At 38.2% G+C, this 20,453-nt stretch overlaps 2 protein-coding genes across 6 annotated transcripts; both read right to left on the minus strand.

Moving 5' to 3' along the window:
- Positions 1–1,323: 1,323 nt before the first annotated feature.
- Positions 1,324–10,141, minus strand: abhd14a (abhydrolase domain containing 14A). 2 transcript variants are annotated; one of them, XM_005932243.2, is made up of 5 exons: positions 9,743–10,141; positions 8,736–9,016; positions 8,463–8,578; positions 4,951–5,186; positions 1,324–2,934 (listed from the first exon to the last, which is right to left on the minus strand). In XM_005932243.2, the coding sequence occupies exons 2-5, from the start codon at positions 8,996–8,998 to the stop codon at positions 2,752–2,754; spliced, it is 798 nt and encodes a 265-aa protein (XP_005932305.1). In that variant the 5' UTR covers positions 8,999–9,016; positions 9,743–10,141; the 3' UTR covers positions 1,324–2,751. The 2 variants fall into 2 exon arrangements, with proteins under 2 accessions (XP_005932305.1, XP_005932306.1); XM_005932244.3 differs by lacking the exon at positions 9,743–10,141 and adding an exon at positions 9,559–9,735.
- A 1,492-nt stretch (positions 10,142–11,633) lies between these two features.
- On the minus strand, positions 11,634–20,337 carry hyal2b (hyaluronidase 2b). Of its 4 annotated transcripts, none has more exons than XM_005932242.3 (4): positions 16,963–20,337; positions 14,495–15,478; positions 13,950–14,039; positions 11,634–13,860 (listed from the first exon to the last, which is right to left on the minus strand). In XM_005932242.3, the coding sequence occupies exons 2-4, from the start codon at positions 15,446–15,448 to the stop codon at positions 13,471–13,473; spliced, it is 1,434 nt and encodes a 477-aa protein (XP_005932304.1). In that variant the 5' UTR covers positions 15,449–15,478; positions 16,963–20,337; the 3' UTR covers positions 11,634–13,470. The 4 variants fall into 4 exon arrangements, with proteins under 4 accessions (XP_005932304.1, XP_005932302.1, XP_005932303.1 ...); XM_005932240.2 differs by lacking the exon at positions 16,963–20,337 and adding an exon at positions 15,959–16,920; XM_005932241.3 differs by lacking the exon at positions 16,963–20,337 and adding an exon at positions 15,867–16,920.
- Between the last annotated feature and the right edge of the window lie 116 nt (positions 20,338–20,453).

The following is a 20,453-nucleotide window of genomic DNA, read 5'->3' on the forward strand; positions in this document are numbered from 1 at the left end:
GCCAGTGTCCGGCAGCCTCGCCTGTGTCAGTGCGCCCCAGGGTGGCTGTAGCTACAATGTAGCTTGTCATCACCAGTGTGTGAATGGGTGAATGACTGAATGTAGTGTAAAGCGCTTTGGGGTCCATAGTGACTAAATAAAAGCGCTATACAAATACAGGCCATTTACTATTACCATTCTTTTCCCTTTAGGGGTCGCTACAGCCGATCATATTCTTCCATCCCGCCCAAGTTCGAGCATCCTCCTCTGTCACATCAGCCCTGCATGTCCTCCTTCACTGCATGCATGGATCATCTCCATGGTCTTCCCTTTTTTCTCCCGCCTGACAGCTCCATCTTCATCATCTTTTGTCCAGTTTACCCACTATCCCTCTTCTGCACATGTCCAAACCATCTCAACGTTTATCTCCAAAGCACTCATGAGCTTTCTCTGATATAAAGGCTTGATTTAAGTAAATTAATTTATTTTACTAATTTACTTATTGAGAGGTTTCTTCCCATATAATTTCCTTTGCATTGTTTTTATATCTTGTATGCTTTGAATGTATGTATTACATTTTTAAAATTAAAATACAAATTTAATACCAGACACTTCAGTTGGCATATACATATGTGGATTTATGTGCACATGTGGTCTGTGCATGTACACACATGAATAATTTTACCTTTGTTCCTTAAATAAATGGCATTGTTTCAGTGCTGACTGATATCCTGCTCAGTGTCTTTTGCTCCCTGCTTTTAAATCAGATGTCACTCTCAACATGCCAGAAAGGACCAGAAAGTCAAGTTGAAACTAGAACTTAAATTGTGAAAGCAGGCTGATTGGTGAGCTACCAGACAGTTACTCATTTAATCGTCTCCATCCTGGTCTGCCACCACCAGCTCGACCTCCTGTCTTTTTGTCAGTATCAGTCTCCAAATCATACATCATAGCAGGTCTCACTACCATCTTGTAAATCTTCTCTTGCATCTATTTTTTTGTTGCTCATCTCCCCCCACTCCACCCTGCCTGCACTCTCTTTTTCACCCCTCTTTTGCACTGTCCATTACTTTGAATGACCAACTAACCAGAGGTATTTCTTGCAGCTCATTCACCTACACTACCTGTGACATCTATGCGACTTCACCATTCCACCTGCCTCCCTTTCGTTTATTAATTTTATTTTAATTTGGGGCCTGAATAAAAAAAAGTACAAAAAATATATACAAGTCACAAATTATATACAGAAAACTTCTACAAAGAAAGTCATATAAATACATCAATGTTAAGCTTAAGGTTTGTTCCTTCTTAACATGGCAGCATGCTGAATGAAATACACAAAGCACAGATTTTTTTGCCTTTATTTTAAGCAGTGCATGTATTTTCCTTTTTCCATGATTGTCCAAATTCATTGAAAATATATTACATACAACTTCAATATTATATAATACAAGAGTTGTTTTTAAATTATTTTTACATTGTTAACACTTTCTTTTACTGTTTTTTAAACTCCATTACTTTGAGCATCAAGTGTGTTTGCTTTTGTTTAGCACAGCTTGTGTTTAATGGGAGCCAGAATGGTTACCAGATATTTATAGAAATGCTGTTTGTTAAATGTGAAACGAACAGAAGCTTTCAAATACAGGTGGAAGCAACATTTGCTTATTTACAGTAACCTACATGTCACCCACAAAAATGGTAACAGTCACTCAAACCACATTAAATATTTTTTACATGCAACAGGCGATGAGAAAAACAAGAATCAAAACTCACCACTATACAAGTCTCTGTTTTTTTAACAAGCTGAATTACTCTTGTATTTTTAGGCGGCAAAGGAACTGAAAAATAATGCATTTGTGACATCTGAAATACTACATTGTTAAATGTAAAATTTTAAACACTATTTTCCAAACCACAGAGTGTTGACCTGTCCAGGGCGGACACCCCACCTCATCCCCTATAACAGCTATTCCCTTGTCAAAGTTTTTTTTTCTCTACAAGAAATAAGAATTCTGCTGATTTACGTCACTACAGTCAACCACTGATTGGCCGAAAAAAAACACCTTCCTCTCTTTTCCTAATCACTATTTCTTGACTTCAGTGGAAAAAGCCATGAAGTAAAAGAAAGATGTGGGGGAGGGCTCGACTGCGTTTACGTTAGACTAATCATTAATGTTACAGCAGATGCTGCTGATGAGCACCTGCTGTGAAACTTTAATGTTTCATGTAGGCTTCCTGTGCCTACACTAAAATTGGATAATGATAATCCTAAAGGCTAAGCCTTAGATTTACTTTGATCATCATTTTTAATATAGTTCATGTCTTTCTTCATATATATTTTTTAAATAAATCTAAATTCTTTACAGAGAGAAACAACATAAAAGCTAATTTAGTTACAGCAGCCTAGAGTTCATACGTCGCCTGTAGGTTTATCATAGCCTGTCACTGATGGTTTAAAACATATCAGCAGGTTATGGCATAACATGGAACCTACTGGAGCTGGATTGAAATGGAACCATTTACCTGCATGATTTTTCAGTTATATTTTCATGAAAAATTGGATGGTGTGTCGCTTTGAACTGTGGGTTGGCTTTACATACTGCCCTTTCACAAAGCATGGTCCAGTGTATCCTATGCTAAAGGAGTTAAAAAAGGAAGCACTGAAGCACTTTCTTTAGTATGTAGAGATTTCAATCAGCTCCTATTATACTTCCAGGTCACTACATTCAAAGAAAAAATGACTATTCCATCCTAGCCCAGGTATTCTGCCACTCATTTCAGTTTGCTGAGGAATTCAATCAATCCTTGGTGAAATTCTCTGGTTTTGTCAATGTAGCAGGCATGGCGCGCTCCTTCCAGCTTCAGCACGAAGTGATTTGGGAGTTGTATGAGGTTCTTGTGGGACTGGGCACCCAGATTTGTGTCCTGTGCTCCAAACACAATCAGAGTGGGAGTCTGAAAAGGACACAGGACTAAGAAGTCAAAGAGGTAGACACCCATCCTACAACATAAATATTAGGGGTGCAACGATATTCGTATCGATATTGAACCGTTCGATACAGTGCTTTCGGTTCGGTACGCATATGTATCGAACAATACAACATTTTTAATTTATTTTATCAATTTTCCTTCTGACGATGCTGTCTGTGTTGAGCGCTCAGTGAATCTGTGTTCGACTACTCCGCCTAGGCTGCACTGTCGAGCGCAGATTCTGAGCGCTCAACACAGACAGCATCGTCAGAAGGAAGAGCGCAGGGCAAGCTAGCAGACAGAAGTTAAGCTCTCCTTGCAACATGGACCTCCCCCACCCTCATTCAGATCTGGCGTTTGGAATTATTTTGGTTTTCATGTGACGTATGACCCTGAAGGTAAGCGAGTCATGGACTAAAGTAAAACAGTATGTTGGATGTGCCATGCAATGCTCAATTACATGGGTGGGAACTAGTGTGTTAGCGCAGTTAGCTCGTTAACGTGTTGGCCGTCTAGCCCCATGCACGGGGCGATCGGCGGTAGCTCGTTAACGGAGATTTGCCGTGTTGTGGCGTTAAGGTCATTTCAACGAGATTAACCTGAAAGCACTAGTGGGAACACAACGAATATGACTGCACATTTACGCCGACATCATCCTAGTGCAAAGACAAGTGGAAGCAGCAAAAACAACAAGCATGCTACTAACTTTAGCCGAGTCATTTAGACAGCTGTTAGCACATGATTCTCCTTATGCTGCTGAGAATATAGCCCAGAAGAAGCGGATAGTATAGCTTTTATTTTGGAAAGAGACATTTCTCTGTAATAAACTCTCTTTTCCAAAGATGAGTGATTCCTCAATCAGATACAGGGCTTGCAATATCGCTAGCCCGACGTCCCGGAGCTAGCGATTTTTTCAGTCGGGCTACCAAAATCTATCTCTTCCCTGCCCGTCGGGCTATTGTAGGAAAAATATATGTCAATGCTTTTGCATTCTTTCAGAAATGTAGCTGGGTAATTATGTCATTGGCATCGGTGAGCCACTGTCAATATGTGACATATTGAAATCGCGTTTGAATTTGCGCTTGTTTTTTTGCTTTCACTTTGCAATCGCGAACTGTGTATAGAGAGCGACAGCACTGATCTGTGAGTGATGATAATTTGTGCACCAATTCCTCTGACATGTCTTATTAATCGTTAGCTTACTATGCAAACATGACAAGTGAAATCTCCCGCAGCAAGCTTAAACATGTGAGAGGTTGATCGCGCAGAGAATCGCTGAGCGTTATGTGAGTGGTGTGTAAAAGCAGCAGGATATATATTTCAGTTCTGCTGAGCCAAATAAGACAGGTCAGGGTGAAGAAGTGACAGCCAAAGAAAAGCTTACCACAAAACGGAAAGTTATGACAAATCAGACTATAAGGCAAAAAGAAAGTGCAGCTTTATGGTTTCATGGACAAAAGAATTTCTGTGGCTGCAATATGACGAGCTAAATAACCAGGGTGCACATAAGTGGTCCGCAGGTGCGCATTCGCTGTCAAAATAAAAAACACGCACAAGGGTTAGGGTTAAATTTAAAAACTGTACTTTTGAGTTAAAATATATATTTATAATTTTAATAAATGACAAATTAAAAAGGCATGAACATTTTTTTTGTATCGAAAAAATATCGAACCGTGACACCAAAGTATCGAACCGAACCGTGAATTTTGTGTATCGTTGCACCCCTATTTATATATTATATTATATAGTATTATATATATATATATATATATATATATATATATTATATATTTATATATATATATATATATATATATATATAATATATATATATATTATATATTAATATTATAAAATATATATATGTATCTCAGGTCGCAAAATCGCTAGCCCGACGTCCCGGAGCTAACTTCTTATCTGGTGCGCGTCTATAACACAGTACTGGTAAGTATTTATAGTCATTGTATTCAGAGATCGCATCATTATTTATGCCTCTCTCACCTGAATATTTTGGTACTGCTGTGCAGAGTAACTCCGGGTCCCAACTGGTGCTATAGGGATAAAACCGTGTAGCTGAGCACTGTTCTTCATGAGAAAGGGGAGGGAGTAATGTCCACTCATCGATGGGCTCAAAAGCACAGCTGCCCTCACCCCCAAAGACTCCATGAACCTTGAAAGGAGATCCACTCGACTTTGGTCAGTCTTCAGAGACTCCGAGTCTGGTGATTTTCCATATCCTTAAAATATATATAAAAGAAGGGGGATATAATTTAAATAAGCTTAAATAGATAACACTACAACACTACGCTACATATATTAAAGCTAATTTACACCTAGTGCAAGAAACTCTCACAGGTTTAAGCTTAAATTTTTTTTTTAAGTATTTAAAGTTATTCTTCGAGTAATTTTTCGAGCATGCGTAGCACCATCTTGTGAGAGTACAGAATGTGACATCACCGGGTTGGATGGTTATTGCTAATCGACTGACATTAGTTTGTGTCCGCTAACTAGTGAGAGAACTGATAACAAGGTGGAAAACAAGGGGAAAAAAAACTAAAACGTAGTCTAAGGAATCCCTTTTGTGCTGCCCCTGGCTGATAAATGAGTTTTATGTTCATAATAAAATACAAAAAAAAATTAATAAATAAATCAAAGATATACTGTTGTCATTCACTCTCTGTCTCTTAAGCAATAACTGGTTATTCATTGCTGGCTAGCTGGACTGAAATGGGAAAACTGAGACGTTAGCCGTAATGTTCGGTATTTTATTATTGAGGACTGTGTGCAGGAGAGCCTGTTGGAGTGAGGTGTGCTGGTGGTTCACCGAACCAACAAGCTCAAGTTTTTCTTTACTTTTCCTCATGGTGTCAGGTATACAGTACATGTATATATTAAAGTCTGGTTTGTATCAGGGGTTAGGTCTTTTCTTTTTCAAACCACATCTAAAACACTTTACAAGATAACTGGGGTCCGTTCTTCGTACCTCGCTTACTACATCCAAGATCAAATGACACATCCAAGATCAAATCATCGCGCTAACTTTGAGCTCGCTATTCCGGTTCTCCGAACACACCTGTTGTTGACGATTAGTATAGCTGGATGAAGTAATGTGAGATCACTGGGTGGCTTAACAGGGGCTACGCATCGATAGTAGAAACATTGATCGGCAACCCTTTGATTGGTCGGCGAAAATGTCGAAGGAGCGCGCTCGGTATTTTTCGGCAGCAGAGCAAGAACTCTTGATTGAGGGATTTCAGGAGTTTCAGAGTTTAATTAAAACGCAAGGGAACACTGCAAAGGCTGCAAAAGCAAGGAGAGAGGGCTGGCAGAAAGTTGCTGACAAATTAAACTCGTAAGTAATTTAATAATAATAATGGATTGGATTTATATAGCGCTTTTCAAGGCACCCAAAGCGCTTTACAATGCCACTATTCAGTCACTCTCACATTCACACACTGGTGGAGGCAGCTACGGTTGTAGCCACAGCTGCCCTGGGGCAGACTGACAGAAGCCAGGCTGCCATATCGCGCCATCGGCCCCTCTGGCCAACACCAGTAGGCGGTAGGGTAATTTATTATATTACACTATATTATCCAATATTATATTACATTATATTATAATATGTTATATTATATCCCCTTCACATTAGAGCCACAACAGGACCCACTAGAACATGGGAACAGTAAAAGTGAAATATAGGAATATTCTACAGAATGGTAATATTTATCACTTATATTGCTTTTAGTCTCTTGGAAAGAGACCCTGAAATAATCTGTTTGTTTATAACAGCAACCAAGAAAAGGGCAGAGCACAAAAAGACAGGTGGTGGTCCTGCACCCCCTCGTCAACAAGTTGGTTAAGTAAATAATACCCTCACGGGAAAATCGATATCTCTCTATGAGCACACTGTCGCGCTGAGCTAAAGGATCCTGTCTGTCCCGCAATATACGCTGAATTCTGAGGACTCTCCTTATCAATCTTGCACCTTCCGCAATGGGCTGCTCGCGTATACGGACAGGACATGGCTGCGACAGGCTTCCCAAATCCACCTTCGCTTTTATAGCCGTGGTCTCTCATCTTGATTACACGAAGTAATTTACAATTACTACTCTAAAATATGAATTACATCTGAAATAATCAAATACATGAAATAGAATGATTAATAGTACATTTCCCTTTTTTTAGGAAATGACCTGTATGTATCTGTATGAATCAATAAAAGGATCAAGTACTGCATTATCTTTAGTTACATTGATAATATTTATTTATGGAAAACAGTGGTAAAATATCGCTGTTGCTTTCGTATACATGAAGCGGACATACCTGAGTGGCCGCGATCTAATCCTGTTTACATAAAGTAAGCCTGCTCCCGAGCAGGTTTACGCTTACGGATCTGTTGCTATGACAGCAAGTCCCGGATGAGCTTCGGAGAACCGAACGATCCAAGATCACGCGAAATCGTCAACAATCAAATCCAGCTAACTTACTTAGCGAGGTACGAAGAACGGGCCCCTGGTTACAAAAATAAATAAACCTCCAGGTTAGCCTCCTTCATTTACATTTGTGCTCTTCCTCACTTCTCGTATGAAATAACTCACTCAGTGAGATAATGTTTTCAAACTAAAGACTTTCCACAGCAGTTTTCCGAGAGAACTTCTAAACGCAAAAATCTGAATCAGCTTTAATACATGTCCATTGTAAACAAAGCAATCATTTAGGAATGTGTGCAGAGTGGGATTTTAAAGTGTTTTCCAGCATTCCCTTTTGTTGTTTTAGGTGTTTCTAGTTAATCTGGTTGCTCAGACCGCTTCTCAGTTCACCTTGATTTGGAGCAGAGTTGGAAACTACATGCAAACATCAAATTTCAAGTAAGGCTTGTCCTGCTTACATCAACCCACATTTAAGCCCTTTTCCGAAAGGATGCTGTACTTAATCACAAAGTGAGTACCAACAATCCATATAACATACGTAATCATACATCAGTGCTCATATATCGGCTAGCATAAGTATGATAAACTAGACTGAAGTGAGCTTCAAGGTCTGCGATCATACAATGCAGGTAAAAATATTTTTAACCACAAGAGTGCGCTATTAACTCATGAAACCGGAGCTTGCTAAACCAACTGCACTATTGAATAACTACAAAAATGTGCATGAGAAAATTGCTGTAGCCTACTTTTTACTTTAAATGTATGCTGTCAGTCGACTCATGTCATAAACTCAATACATTAATAAAACTTACTGACTCAATTCTCATTGTGAATATAATTTTGTTTTCATATAACTGAGGAACGGCCAATAGTGTGCAAACTTTGTTTTATTGTTTTACTGTATAATTAAACTTAAGTAATTATTTTGTAACTAATATACTGTGTCCGATAGCAAATACTTGTAATAAGCAAGATGATCATCACTAGTGACACATGAAATTTCCCCTTGTGAGACTAATAAAGGTATATCAAATAAAGGTATATCAAATTCTTAGTGCTTGTGACGTTTGATCAAAGTTCTACCTGGTAGGTCCATCGCCAAGGCCTGATATCCATTAGTTGCCAGCAGGGCCATGGTACCAAGTTCTTCCCAGGTTTTGGATGTGAAGGCCTGACCATGCAATAAGACAATTTGCAGCCTGCACAAACACATAACTGTGTTAACCGGGATTTTAGAGCAGACACAAACCAATCCTGTGATAATCACCATCGCCATCTGGTTTATTAACTAATTTTGTAAATTGGTTTGATATTAATTAAAACTGGAATGCATGCTATGTCCTCAGATAAGCTCACCTTGGCAGTATCTGCCGTCCAGCTCCATCCACTGGTAAAGCTTCTCGGAAGAACAGCGGGGGGTCTCCAGGCAGCTGTCCGGTGCGAATAGACACATTGATAGTTGGAAGTGGAAGAGGAGGGGTGGCCATTAGCCCCATTTTTTGAGCTTCCAGGGATGGCTCCATGCTGCCCTGGCGAATGGATGGCAGCAGAAGGTAGAGCAGTAACGTGGCCAACAATACCAGGCCCAGAACAACGAGACGATTGCGCAAGAAATTCATTTCCTCAAGATGAAAGATCTAGAGAAAGCGGTAAACAGTAAATTGTTTGAAAGCCCTTCATATTATTCCGGTTCACACAATAGTGCTATTCGTCTGGCACTGTATAAATGGATGAAAGGACTAGTACCCAGACCTGTGGTTTTACCTGCACAATATGTGGTTACAAATTGCAAACTTCACCTGTATTGTTAAAGTATTTACTGTCACATTGCTGATAAACACAGCTGATTTTCATCTTCACATATAATAAATAGAGCTGACTGGTAACATTTTTAATGTAAAGCTACCAAAAAAGTGTTTGTTGCTTGGCAGTTCTTCACTTAATTAGGTGGACATTAACATTTAGAAGTGAATTGGTTTTCCTTAAAAGATTGAAGGTGAGATCCTTTGGAAACAATCATCTAAATGCAAGCTGAGACAGACTGCAAATGAATAATCCTTGCACACCCCGCATGAGACACTGTTCACTCTAAAGGTGCTTAATAAATGTCAATTGGGCAAAAATGTTTGGGGACGAGTGGATTTGCAAGGTAACAGAATGAACAAATGAACAAACAAACCTAGATACAGCCAGGATTAGTGACTCCAATTGTTTGGTGCTGCAGTGCAAAACAGTAAGACGACCAATATAATCGAGCCAAATGAAAATGACAGCTAGCACCAGCTAATTGTATTGCTCCGGTACTAGCTAAACCCGCACAATGGGACGCAGCGGGAGGCGACCTGCATTATGCAGCAACATACCGACACAGAGGAGGTAATTAAACACGTTCAGTGGCGGAGGGGCGAGGCTTTCTTCTCTATCGTCATCGTCCTCGGCGTTGCTGGTTGCCAGTGATGGGGAATGTTGCTGAAAGGCTTCGGTTCGCTGCTCGTTTGGATGGCTAATTTAGCTTTTCAAAGTGAGAGGAGAAATTGTACTTAAACACAGCTGTACATCTTTATTCTTCTAACAAAGTAAAACCAATTACCCGGTCAATGAACGAGTGGTTGCCGATAAACTCAAAGTAGACGAGATATTAACCAACAGACGAGAAAGACAGTAGCGCAAACGCATTATAAAGAATTTTTGTCCGATATAAATTAAATCTACCACGATTTTAAACCGACTTTTTCTCGTCGGAGCACTTTAAGAGCTGCACACAACACTAATCTCAACGGCACTTCCCGTTGAAAGTTTCTTTCCCGAAAGCGAAGAAGTGAATTATTTTTGTTTTTTAAAGGTTTTGGATACTTGGTTTACTTTTAGAAAATGAACCTAACAAAGCTTGCAGAAATAAAAAATAAAATAAAACAAAATAATAATAAATGTAAAGTGTAACTGAGCGCTCAAAAGAATGTTAAGCTCTAAAGTAAAATACAGTACACGCCATTTATCCCAGACGCTGTATAAAACCTATAACCTATAACAAGATAGACTGGCATATAAGTACAGTATTTTTTCCAATAAAATAAAACACAATATGACAAAACAAATATCTCAAGTAAAATTTTTACAATAATATTTTTTCAATATTAAATAAGTAAAAAAATAAAATAAATACTGACAATAATATATTAGGATGATGTTATAAGGTAAAACATCTCAAGATAAATAAAGTAAAAATAAAACAGGATAAAAACATAGCAAAAAAATAAAATAGAAAAAAAAATAGCATTATAAAATTGAAAAAAGATGAAGCCATAAACCAAAGTCATTTCTCTGAAATCTAATTCAAATGTCTACCTGGACACCCCCAAACTCAAGACCATACTTTTAGTACTATCTCACATCAAACTTAACTCTTTAAATCTTTATGACATTTTTTTATGTACTTGAACCGCAAGTCAATTGTGATAGGCTGTTCTAAAAAAAGGTATTTCATGCACAACCAGAACTTGTCATTTCTGTTAAAAAATATTCCATACTAAGAATTCACTTGTGTTCTTATATGAATTAAAGCACAGTGGTGGAGGGGTGATGATTTGGGTTTGTTTTGGTGCCACAGGACCTGACTATGATAAACGGCATTAATCCAAACATTGAGTCAACCATGAACCTCAATCTGATTGAAATGCTGTTGTGAGACCTTAAGAGTGCTGCCTGTAAATGAAGGTATGAACTGAAGCAACCATGTAAAGAAAAGTTTCCCAAAATTCCTCAATGATTTGACAAACTGTTAAAGTCACACAGAACACAGAAAATGCTTACTTCAAGTGACTGTTGCTAAAGGTAGCTCTAAAAGCTCTTTTTCATGACTTTGCGCTCAGAATCTCCCTGACAAAGCAGAACCTCCTTTCTGCTAAGAGTAAGGGAATAACAGACAAACAAATCATATATAAAGACATTTTAATAATGTAATTCTCTAATGCAAAAGACAAATATGAAATTTTTAAATACAGAACACTTTGATTTTGTTAATTTTCTTTGAAACAATAACCAGTACATTTCAGTTACATTATTTATATCTTAATATTGAACATAATTACTAATCACAGAATCACAAAATCTGCTTTAAATAGTTAAAAACGTTCTTCTCGTTCTAATCAAGTTTTACCGTGCAAGATCTTTATTTTTGTGCTTTTTGCATACTATTTGAAATAATATGTTGAGAAACATTTGCTGTAAAAGAATATCATGTTTATTATTTTTAAAAAAAAAGGCTTAAATTTTTTTGGATACTTCTTAAAAAAATTAGATGAAAGCTGATGGAGAGAGATAACAACCATCGAGGCAACCCTTTGCTTTTCAGCAAGATTCACAGTGAAACAGAGTATTTCCAATGTGACACATTACACGCGAAAAGCCACTATAGCACTGTCATGCACTGACAGTATTCACTCAGTTTTGTCCCTCACGACATGTAATGACACCCAGTCCAACTCTGCATGAAAGTAAAGTGCAGAACTTGAAGACCTATGCAATATAAGTACATATAACATCACGATTCAACACCAGCTGTGCAATTCTGAGACTACCGTGTTTGTGAAAAACCACCTGCTGGCTTCTTTCATAACTCATTTTAGCTACTGAAACTAGTACCTACTGTATAAAACATGCAACTGCTCAGCTATATTGGGAACAAACAATTCTGAACTTGTACCTACAGTAATTGCTGTTCACACAGTATCACCGGCAAAATCCTTGACACAACATTTTTTTTCAGTCGGCTAATATTCAGTTAGACAGTTGCAAAACAATTTCAAAGCAATCCTATACATTTGGTTATGAATGGAGCGAACATATAGCCTATTCCAGTACATCAGACACAAGCTGAAATCAGCTATAATCAGTTATATTGAACTTTTAGCTGCTCCCTGCTTTCAGGGGTCGCCACAGCCGTTAGCTCCACATGTTTGACTTGGTAGATTTTTTATACCGGATGCCCTTCCTGATGAAACGCTAAAGCGATCTGTTTTGTCTTCCCAGGATCAAACTGGGGGCTATTTGGCTTGTTGGGCAAATGTGTAAACTACAGTCAGTTATAGTGTCAAGTTGTGTTTAAATTGCCAGTCTGATATATTTCCTAATGTTTTATGACCTGTTTTCACAGTGATATCCATTTAAGTTGATGGATACCTTGTAACATGTATGTATTTGCTCTGCACTGTTCGGTTATAATAAAATTGTTAGCCATGATGGAGTTTATATCAATATAAAGCAAGGACATAAAGACTGCAACTGCAAAAGAGAGCTGGTTTCAGCCCTGTTAAGGCACAATATTGAACTGAAAACGAGCAGGTCCATCCTTGATGTTTCTCTAAGCAAAAAAATACAAAAGAGATTTAAGACTGGCTTGTATTTCATTAATAAGACACTTAAGAGCTCGATATTCATACTATATAATACTATTGTAATGTAGTGTCTGTTTTGCCATGAGGCACCAATAACCTGTAAATATGTGTGCGTCTGTTCCCTTTTATCCACTTTTTCTACTTTAAGCCATGTGTTGTTGTTCTGATGTTAAACCAATCATAAAAAAAGCTTTCAAAAATAGATATCTTTGGCTTCTCTTCACTATGGAGACAGTAAAACATTTACACTAAGGTCCTGTAAAGCTACTCAACATCCATTTATCTGGTGATTACTTTGAGAAAAGACTGATTTTAGGCATGATTTTCTACAAGGTAATCTTGGTGGTAGGACATTCATTTCAGCCCATTGTTATAATGATGGATTGCATTTATATAGCGCTTTTCTAGGCACCCAAAGTGCTTTACAATTCCACTATTCATTCACTCTCATGTTCACACACTGGTGGATGCAAGCTACAGCTGCCCTGGGGCAGACTGACAGCAAGTTGTTGCTGCAACTTGCTACCCACAGATATTTATGTTCCATCGGTCTGCATGCCAGGACAAAAACAGCTTGGGGAGGTCTCAGATTACTTGGTATTGTCAATGCATCAATATAATTTCCATATTTATGCATAACAGTCTAAACTGTCCACTTCTAGGCTCGCTGAAACAGTAAATAGTTAGTCTCTGTTTCCTCAATGTAGAAGAGTAAGGAGTCCGAGCGGAAGTAAAAGGCAAAGAGGCCAAGTCCCTAATACAGAGGAGGCTCTATTGGGCTCTTTTTCTTTCAAAGTACAGTCATCACCCTTGTACCCACTGTAGCACTGGCACTGGAAGTGCTTGTGGAAAAAAGTCTTCTCAGTTTGGCTGAGCATTCCTGTAACCTTGAGCTGGCCACTCTGACTAGTTATCTTGTGTGTTGAAGGGCTGAGATGCAGATATATATCGCTGTCCAATATTCTGCGAAAACAGCGGCCGCTGAAATTACATAGCACATGACTGCAGTGCTCTGCTGCTGTGGACACATTGAGCAGGTACCGACCCAGCGGTCCCTTAAGATAATCATTTAGGGTTGAGCAGTTGGCCTGGAAGACAAAAAAGAAACGTTAACTTGACTTGCCACTAATCACCAAGCAGTTCAGCATCAAAGAAGCATAGAAAATACTGTTCTTACACTGCTGCTTGCATGAGAGGTGTCGCCCCAGAAGATTACACCTGCAGCTCCAAGTGCAACACTCTCACCGATTGTGGAGACCAAATCTGTCTAAAAACAAAAACAGTTCAGGGCTGTTCAGTGAAATCATACAGTAACCTGTGTTTTAGTAGGACAGTCAAATATACACACATTTTATATCCAGTACTAATGTCTAGTTGCCAGTTGAATGAGATTTCCTAACACCTGTATATGGAAGGTGTAAGTGACTATAAATACTGATTTAATTTTATAATAACTCCACCAAAGAATTAAAATTGAGAACCTGAAGATGATTGTGGTGAAGGACAACAAATTGGTGTGTCTCCGTCAGAAACAGATGGTATAGTTTTATTTTTTAAAAAGTATATTTATGTTCATCAAATTTATGCTAATGTTGGCTTTGTTTGCTTGTGTGTTGTTGCATAATGTAAATATAATAATAATAATGATGATCTAAATTAAATCACACTTGTATTGATCAAAGTGTAATCGTCTTGTATAAAATGCTGTTCTAGCCAACTAACCTCAGTTAGGAGAGTCGTTTGACTGATATAGGTAGGTCGGGTGTAAACATAAACAGGACGTGCTAATCCATCCCCAACAGATGCCAGGCGCATTGCCTCCTTCACCCTGTTCCGGACAAAAAGGCGCCCTTGGCTCGTTGAGCGTAGCACAGGTTCCATGTATACTGACGGGAAAAGTGCTGTACATTCCATCCACAACCAGTTGAGATGATTATTGCGGTCCACCTCCACTGAAGGACAGTGGCCTGTGTAGTTTTGCAGACCATTCTTGTTGTAGTCATGGTTGTAACAATCTGGAAACAGGTAGAAGCCCCACAGCTGATTGGGCCTCATATTCTTGGCCAGTTTCAAAGTCTCCTGCATGAATCTTTGAGCCGATAGCTCAAATTCTTGTTCTGCAACTTTCTCCACTTGTTTTGAGGTCCATGTAGGGTTCTTTTTGGCTATCATTGCATAGGATTTATTTCGATAGATAAGTTTAGCATCCCAATTTCTGACCCATATAGGACGCCACTCCTCCCAGTCAATAACAGCCAAACCTTTTGCCCCTGGCACTTTTATGTATTTTTTAAGGCCTTCGGGCATCTTTTTTGAGTGCTCAGTGAGGCTGACAAGCTGTGGAAGGCCTCCATTCACCGCACTGCCATCATGCTTATAATAGGGATACAACCCAAGACGTTCCTTATAGAAGATTGTAAGGTTTTGCCCCACAAAGCCCTCATTGGGGGTCGCTACAATGTCAAACTGGCTCAAAGATAAGGTTACTCTATGTCGTGGTTCACACTCCTGTGTTGGGGCATTCCAGGCAAGAAGAACTGGCTTCTGGGTATATAATGGCCTTCTTGTCTGCTTTATATCTGCAGAACAAAAGGCTGTCCACGATGTAAACACAGTCAGAAGCAACCAGGGCAGCTGGCCAGTTGTGGTGAAGAAAGGGTGAAATGCAGCCTCCATGGTTACAGCTCACCCTTCACCCCTCTTTGTCTGTAAAAGACAAAGCAGTTTTGTTAAATTCAGCCAAAACCTAAACGAAATAGTTCAAATCTATTTATAATCTATTATCTATATATTTAGATATATAGATATGGAAATCGTTCGCAAGCAAAGCAAGCGAGCTTTGCTTGCGAGCTTTGCTCACGAAGGTTTCTGTGAGCTATTACTACATTATCACCTCATTACTCATTTGTATTTTCAAATAATACCAAATAAAGTCATACAAAAAAACTTCCTCTATTCTTCAGGAAGGAAATTAAAACTACTTTTACTTACTTTGAAAATAGTTGTGGGAGGCTAGCTAAATAGGCTACTGGTAAACATGTAATGTTAAAAAATATATATACACACATATATATACTTTATATAAATACATTACCGAACGTTACCTCGCCGTTAGCTCAAAGTTTCATTGAAACGGACTACCGTGCTAAGTTAGCTAACGGCTGTCTTCTTCGTGTCCATTCTAACCTGTTCCGCTGAAGCCGAGAAGTTAAGTTTATTCCATTCATGTAATCGTCGGGTAAGTTATTTTCCACTGCCCTTCCATGTGAGGAATAACCTCACTTTTTTCTATGCATATCGATGACTACTAATTAATCAATTCTCCCAGACCATGGCAGGAGTGGTGAGTTGAGCAACAACAGTTCACTGCATTTACTTCCTGAGTAGGGGGGTGTTCAGTTATTGAAAGACGTATTTTATCCGCGTTTTCCCGTTTATCTTCCCAACAGTGTTCCCATCATTTCACATTACTTTACAGAATAAAATATTTCACCATGATCACAGCTTCATATGGCTTGAATTTGAGGGTAAATGTACATAGCAGTAAAACCTACCCCCCTCCTCGTGAATTAATATCAAGTTAGCCTGTTCTTCGAGTTCTGCCCTGAAGGAAGTTTCACTGATAAAAGCGAATCTTAGATTAAAATCTAGTGTTTTGCTCCTGATTTAGATCTGATTATCACCCTAACCTGAATGGATGAACTGCAGCACTCGGAAGTGGAATGAAAAGGTTATTTTGCTTCCTTTTGTTTAAACAAGAGCTTAATAAATGCAAACTAAAAAATATTAACTATACGAAAGTTTTTGCTTAAAAAAAGTCTAGTATCCATGATATAGTGTATTTAAATCGATATGCACTATAGATGATTGATGCATTTTCATCAACTAGCTTAAATGACCTGCAGATCACACTAAACTTTGGAAATGGTGACCTCTTAGGTTTAGGCTTAGTTTGTCACCTTTACAGTGAGGTTGATTTGAATTGTTAGGCAGTGTAGAGCGAGAAAAACTCTCATGTCTCATCTCATGTGCCCCTGCATTAAAATATAATTGATAGCATCAGTTATACATCTCAAGATATTTTTTAAACATTTTTTAAACACTAAAAAGTGCTATGCCACTGCTGTGAATACCTTCAATTTCTTTTTTAAACTGTCATTTTTTAAAAGAGTAGTAATTATGTGTCTTACCAGCAGTCTTTTCTCTTAATTTATAATCTCCAAATGAAAGTGGATCAATCAAGCTGTCCACTTGTTAAAAATAAATACAGCTCAGTCCTTGTGCTCGGTGCCAAGAGTCTAGAAAGTTCTCCTAAGAGATCTGTCTAACAGAGGATACAAAAACAGTTGTTCATTGCTATTTAAATGTCAAGGAAACCCCACCTCTTAACCACTAAGTTGCACACGCAAGTACAAACCCCTCACTTTATATTCTTACCTGGTCTTAATTTTAAAGCGTGGTAGTTAATATAGGAAGCTACTTTCATCACTAAAACTCAGTGGTGTGACTTTACTTCTCAAACAGGATTTTTGCCTGCTGGGTCTTACATGAATCAAGTGTAAATTTTACATGGGTAGGCCACATTCACACAAACACATTGGGTTTTGCAAAACAATACATAATCCAGTGCGAGGATCCTAATATATGTTGTCAGGATCATGGTAAGTAATATCACAGTAATTTAATACTTACTGTGACACTTGGAGACACACAGGCTGCTCCCTTTCAGCTAATTAAATCAGATTACTGTAAGTGGTGGGTTCCTGCTAGGCTGCATCTGAACATAGTTTTCAGTCTCCTCTGTGAGAAACAGGAGTCTGAGACCTCTTTCTCAATAAAAATGTATGCAATCTATATGTGTCCTCCTGAGCTGTCAAGAAGACAGCCTGAGCTTTTTGTTTGCAGTGATTTGACCAACATACAACACTGACTTTCTTCAAAGTGACTGGCATTGCAGCTTCCACTTTTTATAGCAACAAAGGAGATTAACTCATGTCTTTGCAGATATTATCTTTGTGTTGCTAAAAATGTTCTTCTATCTTAAATATGAGATTAACATCAACTTAGTACTGAAATAGTACTATAAACAGCAGGAGTCCCGTTTTCAACCTACGCCCATACTTCAGGAAGCAGAATGCTGAGTGAGACAGAAAGGATTGTACTCAAAATTGTAGAAGGGGAGTCAGATGTATAAGTATCAGGGGAGGAGGTGGAGAAGGGCCAGACGCTAGAGCACGAAGGTGAGAGCTCAGAGAAAGACAGCAGCTTTCGAGGAGCCTGAGCAGGAACAAAGTGACAGCACCCACCATCCATTATGAATACACATAAACATTTAGTCTAGAGCTCTAAGATTTTTTAGCATTGCAATATGTAGAAGTGAAAATTAGAGCCTTTTTAGTTGAACACACACACACACACGCATAAATTCAGTTTAAAATCAGCTAAAACGTTAATTTCTTAAACTGTTTATTCTGTTGATTTGTTTATTTAATATGTGTCCAGTAAACTCTACCTCTCCTTTATCAGTCAGAAGACTAAAGATAAAACTGTAATTTTTGAAATAATGTTTGTTTATGTATTAGGGAGGCACCCCATTAGCATCGTTCTAAAGCACAGCTAGTCTTAAATACATTTGGTTAATAGGATATTTGCTGTATTTAAAGTTGATGTATTTAAAAGTATAAAATAATGTAAAAGTTGTTGTTTTTTTGTTAAAGCTTTTGAGTTTTACTTTTTTACTTTACACTTTACAGAGTTTCTGGTCCCTGTTTTGATCCTATTATTTTGCTGGTATTTTTTCTCCTTCTCATCACTGGGCTTGTTCCTTCTGTCTTCCACTCTGTCTGTATCATGTTTAAGTCTTCCTGTCTCGTAGCATTTATTACTTCCACCTGTCTTTTTTGTGCCTCGTGTCATGTCGCTCATCAGTCCGCAGAATATAAAAATAGTCCTGTCCTCATTTTTTGCCCTTGTCAGACTGTTTCCCGTTGCATTCGGTGCCTCTTTCCACACATCTTTATAAGAACATTGTTGAAACTGTGTTTTTCTTTTTCACAAAATGTATTATTCCAAAAGAGCATTTTTTAATGTCCACCAGAAACTCCAAGTAACATGTAACACTTTGCCGTATGTGACCTCTGATTGTTATTGTGTCAGGTTTTCAGCAATAACAAATGAAATGTAAACTAGACTGAGGTGCACGTTTTCCACTTAATCAGAATCCACCCAGTTATTTTCCACAATCTGAGTTATCGACTCTTTCCTTTGAAAAGAGTTTTTATAGAAAAACTCATCAACATGCTTATAACAACAAAGCACGTTTTCATTCTTGACCTTCATAACCCAATTGTGCTATTACTTACACCTTAAGAAAAAGCTGTCAGATATATCTATTAGAAGCTGGAATAATTTAAATACTCCTTTAAAAAGACAAAAGAATATATTGACATTACTGCATGGCTTAAAATGTCATGTGACCTGTCAGCAAAACCAGAGGATATGTGGTTTGCTGAGTCAATTTCATTAATCCTGAGACTGCAATTCACCTCGTGGCCTTTTATATTTGTTCAGCTGTGAGAAAATAAACAACAAAAAAAGTAATAACATGGCATGTCTTCCCCAGACTGAAAACAGTACGTACCCACAGAGGGGGCAGGGGGAAAGCCCAAAGACTGCAGCAGAGACACTTCATAAAAGCAATAAAGTGTAGTGGATTTTGGCACTAAACTCTTTATCCTCTAAGAAGAGCAATATTAGACAGCTTTGTCAAAAAACCCTTTCCCATGGTGACTGCATTGATAGTCTTTACTTCTGTCTTAACTTCATCCATAACTCATTAGCAGATGCTCTTATACACGCTTTACTTCCAAGTGCTGGTTTGCCATCGCAATTTCCTCTACAAGTGCCTAACTTCGTTGTAGGTGGAGGTCAAGAGCGACATTTGAAATACACATCCACCTTCTGCTCACTCCAGTGTTTAAAAACTCTGTAAAAAGATTCAACTGCCTGTTATATAAAGGATTATTTGGCAAATAGTTTCTATGAGCTTTGAGAGTTATATAAAAGTTCATCTTTCTTTAAATAATTGACTCTTTTACTGAAGTCAAATTCAAACAGGATAGCAAAGCCTTGGCAAGTCAAACTACTGAAAACTTAAAAGTACTCCAATCCAATCCTCAAAACTTGAAATATTTTAAAACCTTTAATAACATAATTTAATGTGATTACTTGTATTAAAACTCGTGAAAAATGCAGTGTCCACCAGGGCCAGACTGATGGCTTTATAGTCATGACTCCACATTCCCAGAAGGCACCTGAATAGTTTCCAAGATTAGTTGATGCCATTCCCATGCAGGTCTAAATTCCAAGAGCTAACCACATTACAAATGTCAGGTGTGGTTACCATATATGGCAGGGGCTTTAACCCCCTCCCCTTGCTAGAAGATCTAAATTTCCCACCATGACCTCTGTGTAATTAAACTGTAGTTATCTATCCATCACTGTTAATATAGAAACCCAGACGACTGTCTAGGGCCAAAAAAAGCACAAAAGATTAACACGAGTGTCCATGTTAATCTTCTTTTGTCTTCACTGCTCTTACTGATTTTCACTGGAATATTTCATAATGAACTGTGATTATGTGAAGTTACGGTACATTGAAATGTTCATCTGTAAAGTTTGG

Source organism: Haplochromis burtoni, unplaced genomic scaffold, assembly GCF_018398535.1.
Source record: "Haplochromis burtoni strain Fernald_Lab_line unplaced genomic scaffold, NCSU_Asbu1 Contig_156, whole genome shotgun sequence".
Classification (NCBI taxonomy): domain Eukaryota; kingdom Metazoa; phylum Chordata; class Actinopteri; order Cichliformes; family Cichlidae; genus Haplochromis; species Haplochromis burtoni.